Source organism: Corapipo altera, unplaced genomic scaffold, assembly GCF_003945725.1.
Source record: "Corapipo altera isolate COAL_440 unplaced genomic scaffold, ASM394572v1 23, whole genome shotgun sequence".
NCBI lineage: Eukaryota > Metazoa > Chordata > Aves > Passeriformes > Pipridae > Corapipo > Corapipo altera.
Genome location: NW_020884878.1, coordinates 6,245,441 through 6,259,382, shown reverse-complemented (window position 1 = coordinate 6,259,382; position 13,942 = coordinate 6,245,441). Strand labels below are relative to the sequence as shown.

The 13,942-nt window shown below is 35.4% G+C and overlaps 1 protein-coding gene across 1 annotated transcript in view; it reads left to right on the top strand.

Moving 5' to 3' along the window:
- Window positions 1-13,942, top strand: part of PPP2R5C (protein phosphatase 2 regulatory subunit B'gamma) — a 50,071-nt gene that overhangs the window by 18,473 nt on the left and 17,656 nt on the right. The window contains exons 2-6 of the mRNA XM_027637775.1: window positions 1,411-1,610; window positions 9,239-9,349; window positions 9,999-10,091; window positions 10,187-10,317; window positions 12,842-12,901. Coding sequence (XP_027493576.1) covers window positions 1,411-1,610; window positions 9,239-9,349; window positions 9,999-10,091; window positions 10,187-10,317; window positions 12,842-12,901 — 595 coding nt within the window. The remainder of the gene's footprint in view (window positions 1-1,410; window positions 1,611-9,238; window positions 9,350-9,998; window positions 10,092-10,186; window positions 10,318-12,841; window positions 12,902-13,942) is intronic.

The window sequence follows — 13,942 nt, the reverse complement described above, 5'->3', positions numbered from 1 at the left end:
ATTAAATACTTTTTGTTGTTGTTGTTTTCTCAGGAGAAATTATTCATTGCTATAGTTTTTAATCCAAATAAACAAAAGCGTGTGTGTTCAGATACAACATTCGTGTGTCTTTGTTCACAACACTAGGTAGGAATTTTGGTTTATTTGTCAGAAAGTTTTTGCTCTATTTAGGGACATCTGTCATCTAGCACTTCCTTTCTACTTCTTGACGTCTGCACTGTCCAGGTGTCTTGCTGACACTGAAGTCTGTAACTGATTGTGGTTTCTTTCATGTATGCTACATTTTTATTCTGTATGTTCTCCTGGGCTATTACTATAGGGGGTTTTTTTTACTGGAATTAATCTTCAGAGTAATTCAGTGTGCGTAACTTTAAAAAAAAAAAAAGCCAACTGTTTTAAACCAAATACGTCCTCCAGGTTTATTAAAACAAAAATACTTCTGAAAGCAGCTCCTCTTGGGGAGAGAGGAGCTATGCCAGATTTTGTTATCATAAGGAGAAGTTTGTCAGGCACTTAGAAGGAGAGCAACTCGTATTTAACTAAACAACTGGACTGTAGATATGTCGCACAATGATTTTGTTAGATTGTACATACATGTGTTAGATCGTGTGTGCTTGTATTCAGTAATACCACTTGAAATACTTGATGGTAGCTCTTGCTACTTGTGTAAGAAAATTTTAGCATTTTATGATACTCTAAGGACAAAGAAAAGTCATCAATTGGAAGAAATGGGAGTAAACTGCAGAACTATTTACAAAGTCAATCCAGTCCTACTCTTTTGTAACATGCTATTACTGTCTTAGCAGTTCATATCTAGCAATAAAAAAGTCATTATGCAGAAACATAAATTGTTCTATGGTGTAAATTTATGCAGACTTTCTGTGTTGTGTTCACATTTCATGTCTTAGTGCTGTAGTCAAGTGGCCATGGGAACTGGACACAAATTTTTGCTGCTGTCAAAATGTGGTACTGCTTTCTTTACCACTGGCCAGTTATTACAGTATTTCCTAAATATTGAAAATTTAGTTTCTGATCCTGAAAGTATTTGCTGTGTATAATCTTTAATTTCATATGCATCAGTCATTTTAACAGTTCATGGGATTACTTAAGCAAAAAACAAAGCACATGCAGGCATTTTTTTCAAGTGTGTATTTTTAACATGGAGTTAACATTTTAACTATTTTTGGCAAAGGCAAGTATGCATCACTGTTGCAATTTTGTTAAATCATCTTGTCATGTACAGTGTGTTTCACTGGGGTTCGTGGTCTGGACCATTATATTCCTGAAAGTTGTGCAAAGATTTAGAAAGTTTGCTTGTATTCTTAAACACTGCATTTCAGGAAGTAAAAATGGAGAGTCGAGTGAAATCCACTACAATATAATTTATAACCAATTATTTTTACTTTTCAGATGTTCCTCCTGCGGATCAAGAAAAGCTCTTTATCCAGAAGTTACGACAATGTTGTGTACTTTTTGACTTTGTTTCTGATCCACTAAGTGACCTAAAGTGGAAGGAAGTAAAACGAGCAGCTTTAAGTGAAATGGTAGAATATATCACACACAATCGCAATGTGATTACAGAACCTATTTACCCTGAAGTAGTACATATGGTAAGTGATTTAACAATGAGAACTTCTTATTTTATAATGCAAGGTTGTTTCTTCAACTGTATCAGTTTATCTCAAGAAATTTTAGTGAAATCTTCATAAAAGATCAACTGTGTTTGCACATCTGCAAAATAATAACAGGGCTTTGACATCCCATTGCCAGTGTTGATTCCTGTCTTTGTAAGACAGAAATTGGGCACATGTATGAAGCAGAATTAGCTTATGGTTTAAGTTCATAAAAATGAAATCTTGTATTTTAAAAAAAAAGATATTGCTTTTCTTCCCCACAAATCTGTTTTAAAATAGGTGTTAATGAAAATGGGGAGGGAAGTTAAATATATCTAGCTATTAAACAAAATGTAGATTGGAAAACTGAATATTTGAAAAAATTCTAAGATTAGAAATAAGATCGCCTTGACACTTAATCTTATGTAATCCTATTTGGAGATTGATTTTTTTTTTCTGTGTTCAGAGATGAAAATGAGTCAGACTTTATTAAATACACGGCAGATGAGGGTTCTGCTGGAATAAGCTGTGTGAACCATTCAGACCTGCATTGTTTCTGCCTTCTCACTATCTAAATCTTAGCCAGCTAGACCTAGTTTATTTTTCTATCATGTGAAAGTCCACCCCAGAGGTGGCTATGAAACTACAGCAGAGTCTTTCAGCTCTTGTGCTGACGAGACACCAGTTGCCTGCAGTAGCAGTTGGATTGAGGTCTTGTAGCTGTTGTCTGCAGTACCCTGAGAACAGAAAGAATCTTTTGAAATTCCTGACTAATAAGCCTACAAGAAACTCTTTACCCTGTGTAACATGTTGTTTTTTCCTGAGAATTTAGAGCTTAGGATGACTTTTTAGGGGTTGAGAAAACAGTGCGGCTCTAACATAAATATGAACTTTAACAAATTTAGACGTCCTCCTGCAAATTAGAGACTTTGAAGCTTCTTCAAAGATTCCAAGGATTTATAGCATGAAAGATGTTGCTTATTCTGAAGATTGTTATCTAAATCAACCATAAGTGTTTGCTGATACAGAAATTATTTTCATGAGAACTTCTGAGTATATGAGGCTTATGCATAACTCTGGATGCCAGCACCCAAAGCATTGAGGATGGTTAATGAGGAGATGTGGGATCATGGCTTTTCCCATGTTTTCATAGCTTATTTAAATCTAGGTTTTTTCTAATTGATTGCTTGTTTTGGAATACTTGACACTGATGAAAGGAGAGATATGAAAGAGAATAAGCTTGCTGAGACTTCATTTGGGTAAAATGGAGTTCATGATGAGTTCTTGAATACCGATGGCAGACATTAGTGTTTGCTCTGAGCAGGAAGTCTTAATGCAGGCACAAGGGATGAAATACAGGCAGTTATCTTCCATCAAACAGTTATGGCCAGAGTATATTTGGCTGAGGACAGTATATACTTTCTTTGCTTTCAGATGCAACTAGTGGTAATAAGTCTGCACTTTGGTCAGTTTAATAAATGTTGCAGCAGAATTTGGCTGCTACCTGAATTGCCAGGGTTTGGCTGGTAACACACAGTGTCTGTTCTTTCAGTGAATTTAAACTGCTTCTAAAGAGTGTGGGGTGTGCTCACATGGGACTTACACAGTACTGTGAGAGACACTGTCAGTAAAGGCATCTGGACTGGTATTTTCAGACTGGTCAAATTCAGATAGGTGTTTTTTGTTTGTTCATCTGATGCAGCAACTGTATTCTTCCTGCAGTAATATTATAATTACCTTCCTTTCAGGCATGTATGTGTAGACTGAGGTGTACATTTGCTAAGTTGGCAATACATTTGGATTGACAGTGTGGATTTTAAGGAAAATAGACCTAATTTCTTTGTGTACTTGAAGACTTTTCCAAGAGACATTGAAAAGTTATGTGCTGCTACTACCACTGAATTATGTTAAGAAGGAATAGCATTTCTGGTAAAATCATGAGTGATTAAGAAATACTCAGAACTGAGAATGGTTCTCAGTTTGCAAAGTTTGTGGACTTGGTAGTTGGCATAGAAATGGGAACTTCACTGTGCCATTCTGCCAGTCTTCACAATTTGGAGGTTACTTGTTTGTGTCTGTATGTATGTTTACATTCTCTCTCTATATATGTGTGTGTCTAAGTTCTGTTTGGTTTTGTTAACATATTGTGTAGACCAATCACTTAGGGCAATGAATTTCACAAGTTACCTCTTTAATAGTAATACTTACTTTAATAGTAATTCCTTTCCCAAAACTTCAAATGTTCTTTCTTTTTGACAAGAGATCTTATCTTTATAATCTGATTCTCTTTTATTCTTTATAATTCCTAGTGCTCATGTCACGTCCTTTCACCCACCAGTAAAGTCTTGTCTTTAAGTTATATATTCATTTACTGGCTTAGCTAATAATTTAATATTAAACCTAAGTCTCCTTTTCAAAAGTTATGGAAAATTGATTTCTAGAATGGATTCAAGAGTGTTTTCTTCCTCAAAGAACCAGCTGACATGTCCTTTTCAGGTTCTTTTTATATTTCTAAGCAAAGATGTGATGAGAAAGGAAATGTTTTCATTAACTGTTTGTATAACAAGTTCCATTTCTCAGGTATAATATAAGTACCTCTTCTCAAAACTAAGACATGTAGGCAAATGTCTGATTTTTTGATGAAAAGCATCCATTAGAAGTTCTTATTTGGAAAAGAAGATATGCTTTTTTAAGTTGGCTTTTGAAGAAAACAGGGCTTTATGAGACTATTCTGTTGTGTACTAGCTTGTCAGAAGCACAGGATATTAGGATATTAGTTTTGTAGAACTTTGTGACAGTTGCTAACTGTGTAGAATACAGACTCAAATTAATGCTGGTTTCCACCTCAGGGCAGGATGAGCAGTATCTGGATCGTTTTAAGAGGGACTGTGAAAGTGAACATCAGTACTAATTATTCACTTCCCTGTCTAAGCAGCCAGAAGGTATTGAGGAGAGCTGGGAGGAGGCTGGGGCAGTGCTGGGTGTGCAGGTGTTCAGAGTTTTAGTGTTCTGAGAAAGAAGTAGATCAACAGTGTATAAATATGACTTATTTCTAAGTTCCCATAATAATTTCCTTAGTAATGATGAAGATGAGATACTTCTGGATGTTAACATTTTTGTGAAGCACATAGACTAATACTACATTTTTAATATGATATGACATGTAGGAACAGATCTAATTTTATTCAGCAACTGAATTGGCTTTCACTGCAACTTTTCATGCATTATTAAAACTACCTGCTCAGTTATACCCACGGGAGCTTGATTTATTTCTTTTTTGAGAGGGGTTGCAGGTGTGGTGTTTTGTGTCTCTTACTGTTATCTTTGGTCTAGAATAACAGCTGTTGCTGTGAATAGAGGTGTGCTACTTGTTGCTCTATTTAGCTGTTAGGTTGGCTTGAGTCACATGAGTACAGAAGGCACAGACTTTCAGTTTGTACAGCTCTTCATTCTGAGCTGCTCACATCAGGCTGCTCAGCAGAAAGCAGGAGAAAATGTGTAATGATATGTCTGATGCTTACTTGCTTGAAAATATTCTCTAGTATTTTATGAAATGGGCCACCAGAAAAATAGGTTGCTTGACTACCATTACAGCAAATATCTCTAAAGTGGTAAAAATGCAGGTTGTTTGCTTTTCCTTTTTTTTTTATTCTCCCATCCTCCTAAGTTATGTCCTTTGAAGTCAGGTGTTGTCAGTGCTAACAGCACAGAGAGAATTTTGGCTCACTCGCCCAGTTTTCATGAAGATTCAAGCTTCATAAATTTGGAGGGGGGGAGGGAGCTTGTGGGATTTTGTGGGTGGGAGGGGAACTGGGGAGGGGAATGTTTTTAAGTTATGCTGTGTTTATTTATAATTCTCTGGGAAATTTGCCTTAGAGGAAATTGGGCTTTGCAGCTTGTCTTGTCTGTTTGTCAAAAGACTGAGAAGTTAAAAAAAGGTTAGCCATTTGACAGAAAGGTAAGGGAGTCACTGATGTTAATTCATGTAAATTTTCCTAAATTTCAGTGGCTTAGTAGACAAGAGAATTTCAGGATTTTGTCTTTACTGAGAGATGTTGCAGCTTGATTTGAGCAGTTTTATATTCTGTTGGTCTAGGATATAAAATGCAAAACAGATCAAATCAGACTTCTTTGGTTCCACTGCTCATGGAAAAAAATACTCTGTGGGTTTTAAATATTTTCATTTGCTATTCTCAAAACTAAAATGTACAAAAGTTTGTTGCTAACACCTTACATGTTCCAGATTTTCTGCTTTATAGTGAGAACCTGGGACTTTCTTATCTAAAAAATTCCAGTTATTCTACCATTTACTTTACAACACTTGCAAATTTTATGTATTGAGTCTAGACTTCCTGGGTTTGTTTTCCTGGAAGACCACTGATGATTGTAGATCTTCACTGTATTTGTGGTTAGTTGCTTGGTGTCCATGCTTTTTAAAAGGGGAACATGAAGATATATCAGCTTTACTTTTAGTTCTCTGAAATAGTAATTACTCTGATATGTTAGTCTTTGCGTGAATCAAACCTACATCTCAGTTGCTGGAATGAAGGAATATTATGACAAAAAATAGAGCATCAGGATGACTTTTCCTACATGGGAATATAATGTACACCTTGCAAATTTAGCTGATGCAGTTTGATACTGCCTCCCACTGTCTGCTCTACCATCTGTCAGATGTGAGATGACAGGACAACACATGCTCCTTGGCCCTGCCAGTTAATAGGTAATTCACAGCTTTATTTTAAACTGGGAATGGAGGTGTTAATGAGAAGAAGTCAGAATGTGAAGAGGGAAATATGGCATTCTGTTGCTTTTCCCAGAATCCCACCAAAGATGCATGGAATGCATTCTTCTGCAAAGAAACATCTTTAAACTGAGACGGCTTAATCCTTCAGAGCTTACTAATAATCTTCAAATGATCAGCATGAAAGCTTTGATGCTATTTAAAAAAAAAAACCAACAAAAAAAAAACAACCAACCAAGAAAAAAACCCCACCACCAAAAACCTCAATAAAAATGTGTGTATGACACATGTGGTTATTATCTGTGATAGAATTTGGACATTCGTAAAGACTGAAATTGTAGCATAAAGAATAGGTTTTAAATGTGATGTTGGAGTAGACCTTGCATTCTGAATAGCCACATTATAAGTAAACGCAGATTTGTGTGGTTTATGGTTTTTTTCCTTAAATTGAGCTGTACTGGTTGAAAGCATAGGAACCTTTCAACTGATGCAAAATAATGTTTTATTTGCTTCATCCTCAAATAAGGCATTCAGTCCTGTGCAAGTGCCAATGGAGGGATCTTTTTTTTTCTTTCTAGCTGGTCCTAGAGATGCCCTGTACTGGCATGTTTGCTGAGCCAAATACTGATTTTCTTGCAAAGGCTCTGTAAATGTTTCTGCTGCTCCTGGTGATGTAGCCTTCTGCATAGAATTTTCATTTTCTTGACAAATCAGCTTTTCTGCCCTGTTGTCTCTTACTTTGCCAGACTTGAAAGTCTTAGAGTACATTTCCACTCTAAATGCTTGCAAAAAGACACTTCCAATCTGTTACAGCAATAGAATATCAATAACAATGTGTAGGTTAACTCTTCCTAGTACTTGCAGTGTATATTTAAGATGGAGCCTATATATACACCTTATGCTGAAGGTCCATGCAGCCAGCTGCAGCTGATTTGATAAATCAGTTTTGTGCAGGATAGAGCTCTCTATTTGGTGTAGTCACTATTGTCATTGTGAGTGTTTACCAAAATTTATTTTTAAATATCATAGTATTTTCATAAGCACAAAATGGTCTGTGTATTTGAAAACAGAATTTACTTCAGTGTTGTAAGAAGAAATAGACTTGAAGAGAATTTCTTTACGAAACCTAATATGCTCAGTTGTTGCAAAGGGTCAGGACAGCCCACCCCTGTGGATTTATTTTGGCAGGCTTCTCCGTCTTGGGCAGTGTGTTCAAGCTGCTGAGAGACTGAGGCATTAGTCTTAAAGAATCACTTTGAAGCAGAGGCTGTTTGAGACCATATACTAGTTTGAATTGATCTTTTTTTTTTCTGTTTCATACAAAAGTAAGTTTAGACTACTCAGTGCTGGATGGGTGATGAGTTAGCAACAAAATAGAACAAGGAAGTCTCTGTCTCTGTTGGGCACACTTGCATTGCTAAATAGATGACGTTTTTCTACTCACTCAGCAATTTGGTTGTGTCATACCAATGACTGTGCCTTACTGAACACTCTGGATTGCAACTGGAATTGAGGAATTCATTTCTTTTCAGTACTGACAGCCTGTACAGATAAAGGCTTTCTCAGGATTTCTTACTGCAGTGTGTAGAAAGTGAACACTTGCACAGTAACCCCCAACTTGCACACACAGGAAAGTTTTAATTAACTCCTCAGGGTGTGAGAACAATCGTTTGCAACACTAGCAAGTTGTTCCATTCTTATCCACAGTGAAGCCAGCTGGTTTTGCTAGCTGTCCTTCCAGGTGAAAATATAGAATATTGTAGTCCTTTTAAAACTGTTGCACCATTATAGGCAAGGTTACTCTTGAGAATGCTTGTTAAATTTATTCCTAAAAATGATGTAATATTTTTTTGTTCAGACGACAGATGCTTTTTACTTTGCATTCGTGTTTATATGCATTGTGTGGATTGATACAAATGTGATTATTTGTGATTATGTATTTTTATCTAAAAACAAAAAAATCTAGCTGCATGCATTTAGTGATGGGCTGACTGGTCCTGTCAAAAACAGGACCTCTTAAAAAAGTTTTCATTCCATGTGACAGGGAATGGTGGTTTTTTTTTTCCTTTATGAGAGACTTGGAAACTCTCCTCACGTTTGAGGGGTTTGTGAAGGGTACTGCTTTGGTTCATCCGTAGTACAAATGTACATCTAGACAAGCACTGGGAAACACAAAAATATGTGTGTGTATCAACAACTTGAAAAGCAATTCATGTTTACAGTCTGCTCCACTTCCATCAGGATGCTGAATGTTTTTCAGGGAGTTGAGAATTCAGAAAAAAGTGAAAGATGTAAGGATTAGGATGTGTGTTTCCCCCCCTTCAGTGCTCCTGTGATGTCAGGTATATGGACATGGTTTAAGAGAAATACCACTGGGGGGGGGGAATTTGGTTTTGAAATGTTTCGATGTGTGTACAGCCACTGTGTAAAATAAAACCAGTAATATTTCATAGAGAAGAATAGTTGTGAGTAATCTTTGGTTTGCATCTCTGATTCTGACTTCTACTTTTGCCAGTTGCTGCAAGGCCTTATAAAGTGCATATGAGTCGAAATGTTTGTATAAACATTTTACATACATTTGCTTGGGCTTTTAAACCATGTCTTGTGTAGAGACATCAGAGCAATATCCTCATAAAACACATCTTGACAGTAGCTTTGTGCTTTAAAGAGTACGGCATGGAAAAGCATTCTTTTAAGTTAGAAGTCTTTAAAGAAGAATGAATGTTCCTCGCTGTTTCAGATTCTGTGTTATATAGCTTGTATTTTTGCAAATGTTAATTAAAATAGTTCATGTAAGGAATTCTTAATCAAAACCATCTTTGAAGTCTTTTTTTTAATCATTCACTTGTTTCAAAATTCTTAAAGGCACATGTGATTTCAGTTTGCAGTTAATATGTTTCGAACATTACCACCATCTTCCAATCCAACGGGAGCAGAATTTGATCCAGAGGAAGATGAACCAACCTTAGAAGCTGCATGGCCTCATCTACAGGTATTTCATGGAGACTAAGACATCACAATCTAACAGAATTCTGAGATTACAGAATTGATAAACAAAATTCAGATTGATAAACAAAATCATTGTTTATTTATTCAAAATTGTTTGTCATGTGTTTATCTCAAATACTTTACTATACAATTTTCAAAATATGTTTATCGAATTTAAACTGATCATCTTTTTTAAAAAATACAGTTATACTATAGGTTAAAGGCTCATGGTTTCTTGTGGTGAGATGTAACTGCTGAGATTTTAAATGAGCTTCCATTTGTCACTATGAATGCTTTGATCTGGCTCTGACAGAGCTTGAGCTTTCAGAGGTACTGTGACAAACAGAGAAGAACAGAGAATTTTTAAAACATATACTTCTGGGCATGATAAATATTAGATTACTGTATGTCATTTGAGTAAAATCTAGTGATGGAGCTCAGCAGAATTTCAGCAGTTTAAAGAACCTCAAGTTCTTGTAATTTGTCAGGAGAGCAAGAGCAAAGCTTTTACTGTGTGATGCATAGATAAATATAATTAAAAACATTATGCAGGTCTGAGCAACTACTTAGTAATTTTAGTAATGTGATACTTATAAAATGGTTTCTTGTTTAAAAGACTAATACCGATTTTTTTGTTGTTTTTTTTTTTCCAGCTTGTTTATGAATTTTTCTTAAGGTTTTTAGAATCTCCAGATTTTCAACCTAATATAGCTAAGAAATATATTGATCAGAAGTTTGTATTACAGGTGAGGTAAAAAAAAGAATTTTTAACTTGAAGCTCTAAATTATTTTTACAATACATTAGATTCAGTTAAAGTGCATCTCTTTTCCCTCTTCACAGCTTTTAGAGCTCTTCGACAGTGAAGATCCTCGTGAAAGAGATTTTCTTAAAACAACTCTTCACAGAATATATGGGAAATTTTTAGGCCTAAGAGCTTACATCCGGAAACAAATTAATAATATATTTTATAGGTATGTCAGTATCATTGTACTATGGTGCATGTGATCAGGTATGCAGTTAAAACACTTAAGACACTGCTAGCAATTTTTAAGATTCTTAGTAAGTTTATACCCAATATTGCTACATCTAACAATAATTAATACCAGTCTGGAAGATTTAAATTAGAGTAGTCTTGCACATGGTATTAATTTGGCAGCTGAAATTTGAGTTAGTTTATGATTTATTTAGTGGGTGGTTTAGTATCTTGTGTGAGGCTTTCTTTTCATATTGGCTAGTAGTATTTGTATTACAGTAGTGCCTTAATAAGGTGTAGTTCTTCATAAGGCAGAAATTGAGCTGAAATCGAATTACTGAGAGATCTGTAATTCGCTTGAAGGAACATATTTATTGCCTTTTCTTTCCTCAGAATTGAGATGTAATGTTTTGTTCTCATGAAATATTGGTTTAACTGCCATAGAATGAAGTGTAGAATTATCCCTGAGACAAAAAAAAAATGAAGATAAAAAATGAATCCACTGTAATATCAAAGATCTTTAGAAATGCATTTTTACTGCTGTTATGTCCAGGGTGAATGCAAGATTATGGTGCCTGTTTTAATTTTTTTATTTTGATGTTTTAGTTATTTTCTCCAAATAACTATGTTGTGTATCAGTTTTACACTCCTTCCATCATGCTTCCCTTATTCTCTACAACTTCATCCCAGAATGGATTTATGGTGGTGCCCCTTTAAGAAAACAGCAAAACGCTGCCTCTTCCTTGGTGCCATCTCATGAATGGCACCCAGCAGTACCAGCTGTAGAGGGAACTGATCTCCCCTGCCTATGGTCACAGCTGAGCCTTTAGAAGAGATACAGGGGAGCTACTTTAAAATAATTAATGAGCCTGCATGGGCTTGCAGACAACTGCTCTTGGCAGGACGTGTGAAGAGTCAGTATGTCCCAAGGAAAAAATACACGTGTATCTTTAAGATGTAAATTTCCCCCCCAAAACCTTTTATTTGATTAATTCCAAAATGTATAATTTGGTTAAATAGCTGAACCAGATGGTAAAACAGCATCACAGTGTATTATAGTGAGTGTATTGTAGTGAAATAAATCAATAAATAGTGGTTTTATTTGCCACTTCTTGCACTTTCAGAGATAATGGAAGCAAAGTCTTCAAACAGAGATAGTTCTGGTACAAAGCTTTTGAAAGACTCAAAAATGACCTGGTCATCATTTCAACTTTGTAGTAGTTTGTATAAAAAATGTTTTCAATCTGATATGTATATGGAAGATTATATAATTTGCACAACTACCAAATTGTAGGAGGAAAAGAAAAAAAAAATCAAGAGAAAAACTCACTTAATTGTATAATATTTCAGAGCCAGAAGCTTAAAAATTTTGCATCCAAGTATAAACTGGTGTACTTGGATAGGAGCACTAGGGAGGAAAGTTGTTTCAACTTCTGTCTTGAGTTAGTGCATTGTGCATGAAAAGCTCTTAAAGTATGCATAGAATTTTTCAAAATATTTTCCTTTATTATACTTTTACCTGCAAGACATCAGTTTATTACTATACTTACCTAAGAAATGTGTGGTCTTTATTTGTCTCTTAGTCACTGACTGCAATTGCATGAATTCTGTCCCAATAGTGCTTTAATCTTATTTTTTTCCGAAATAAAATACATTTTTTTTGAAGTTATTAAACCTTTATGTTCCTATTTACTCAGTTCAAAGCTTTTTGTATCATTGTCTTTAGTTTTGCTTGGAATTGTTGTCCTGAATTGCATGGGAAGGTTCTTTAATGATTAAAAATAGTCACTTCAAATATTCTGGATTAAAAGTAGCTGTTAATATGTCAACCTATGACAAATTTTTAAATTAAAAAATGCTTTCAAATTAGTGGAATTATTTTCTCCTGAGTATAAATTTTTATAACTCTTTGCAAATTACCTGAAGGTGTGCATAGAACTTTCTCACTAAATTTAAACTCAGATGATTGGGAAGAAGTGTGGGAAGGTGATTGCCTAGTGAATTACAGTCCTCTGTCAAAAGAAAATTCAGGAAAATTTTACTTCCTCTGTTTATTACAGAACTTTTTGTATCCACAGAGATCTGTAATGCCAAAGAGCTTTTTAGATCTAGAAGTAGTAACTGAACACCTCGCGTTGTGCTTGCATTTGCTATAGAAGGTTGAATCTTGGCATTTAATTATTCCAGATGCTCGTGTTATTTTAATATTTAAAACATTGTTTGCTGTGTTTAGTTTTGCATTATTAAAATGGCATAAAATACAAGTTTTGGGAAAAGCTCAAGTATGTCCTGCTTTGTTAAATGTGGGGGAAAAGAGTAAGCAAATGTCAAGGTTGAAAGCATCTTGGTGTGCTCATGATTTCTGTTTCCACAAAGTTTCTTTTCCACTGTGTGTGTCTGTTTTCTTTTTATTGAGTGACTAGAACATGGGAAGTCAAAGCTGCTTGTAATGTTAGATGGGGATCTGGGTGTTATTGTATCTCTCTCCAGCAGTAACCCAGTAAAACTTTTCATTTATTTAGGTTTATTTATGAAACAGAACATCACAATGGCATAGCAGAATTACTGGAAATACTGGGAAGGTAAGTTGTAGGTTTTGTTTAATTAAACTCACTTGGTTTTAAGACTTCAAAAATCAAGTTGGGGATTATATATTGATCTGAGAAGATGGCTTTGTTTCATGTGTAAAAACTGTAACAGAGAGTAATTTTTGAGTAAGATTGTAGAAACACAGAAAAAACTTGAACCTTGTGACAATGTTTTGGAATGTGACAATTTTTTAACTCTTATTTTTTAGATCTTAGGTTCCTGCTTAGGTTGCTTTTAATTAATATTAGTTGTAAAGCAACTACAAATAAAATGTAATGAGTTGAAATTTATTAAAAATTCTTCAACATCACTGAATATGTAGTGGATAAAAAAGGAAGTCAAAGTTATGAAACTTAAGAAACCTCTTTTTGTTAACCCAAATATTTTTCAACTTAAAGCTGATGGCCTCATCAGTGTCAGAAAACCCATGGCCTAGTGGGTTTTCTGTTAACTGGTTTCTGAAATCCATGTGCGGGCTTTGGGCATTTTTTTATACATTAGTACACTTTAAAAGCTTAGTTAGGTTCACTTTATGGTATTTCCATATCTTTAACATAAAGGTAACAGGTCATCGAGAGCAGAGTGTTTGGTGTTGTGTCTGGTCAGGCTTTATGTACCTCCACGGACAGAGACCCCACAGTTTTTCTAGGCAATGGTTTCCCTTGTTTGACCCCACTCACAATAAAAAGGTTTTTTTCTTATGTTTGAATGAAATATCCTGTGTTTCAATTTGTACCCATTGCCTCTTTCACTGGGTACCACTGAGAAGAGTCTGACTCTTCACACCATCTCTTCATGTATTTGTACACATGGGTGAGATCCCCCTCAGCCTTCTCCTCAGGCTAGACTTTTTCAGCCTTTCTGTGTATGTCAGATGCTCCAGTCCCTTCATTGCCCTTTACTGGATTCCCTCTGGTATGTCCATTCCTCTTGTCCTGGGCAGCCCAGAGCTGGACTCAGCACTGCAGATATCTCACCAGGGCTGAGCAGAGGGGACTCAGCACTGCAGATATCTCACCAGGGCTGAGCAGAGG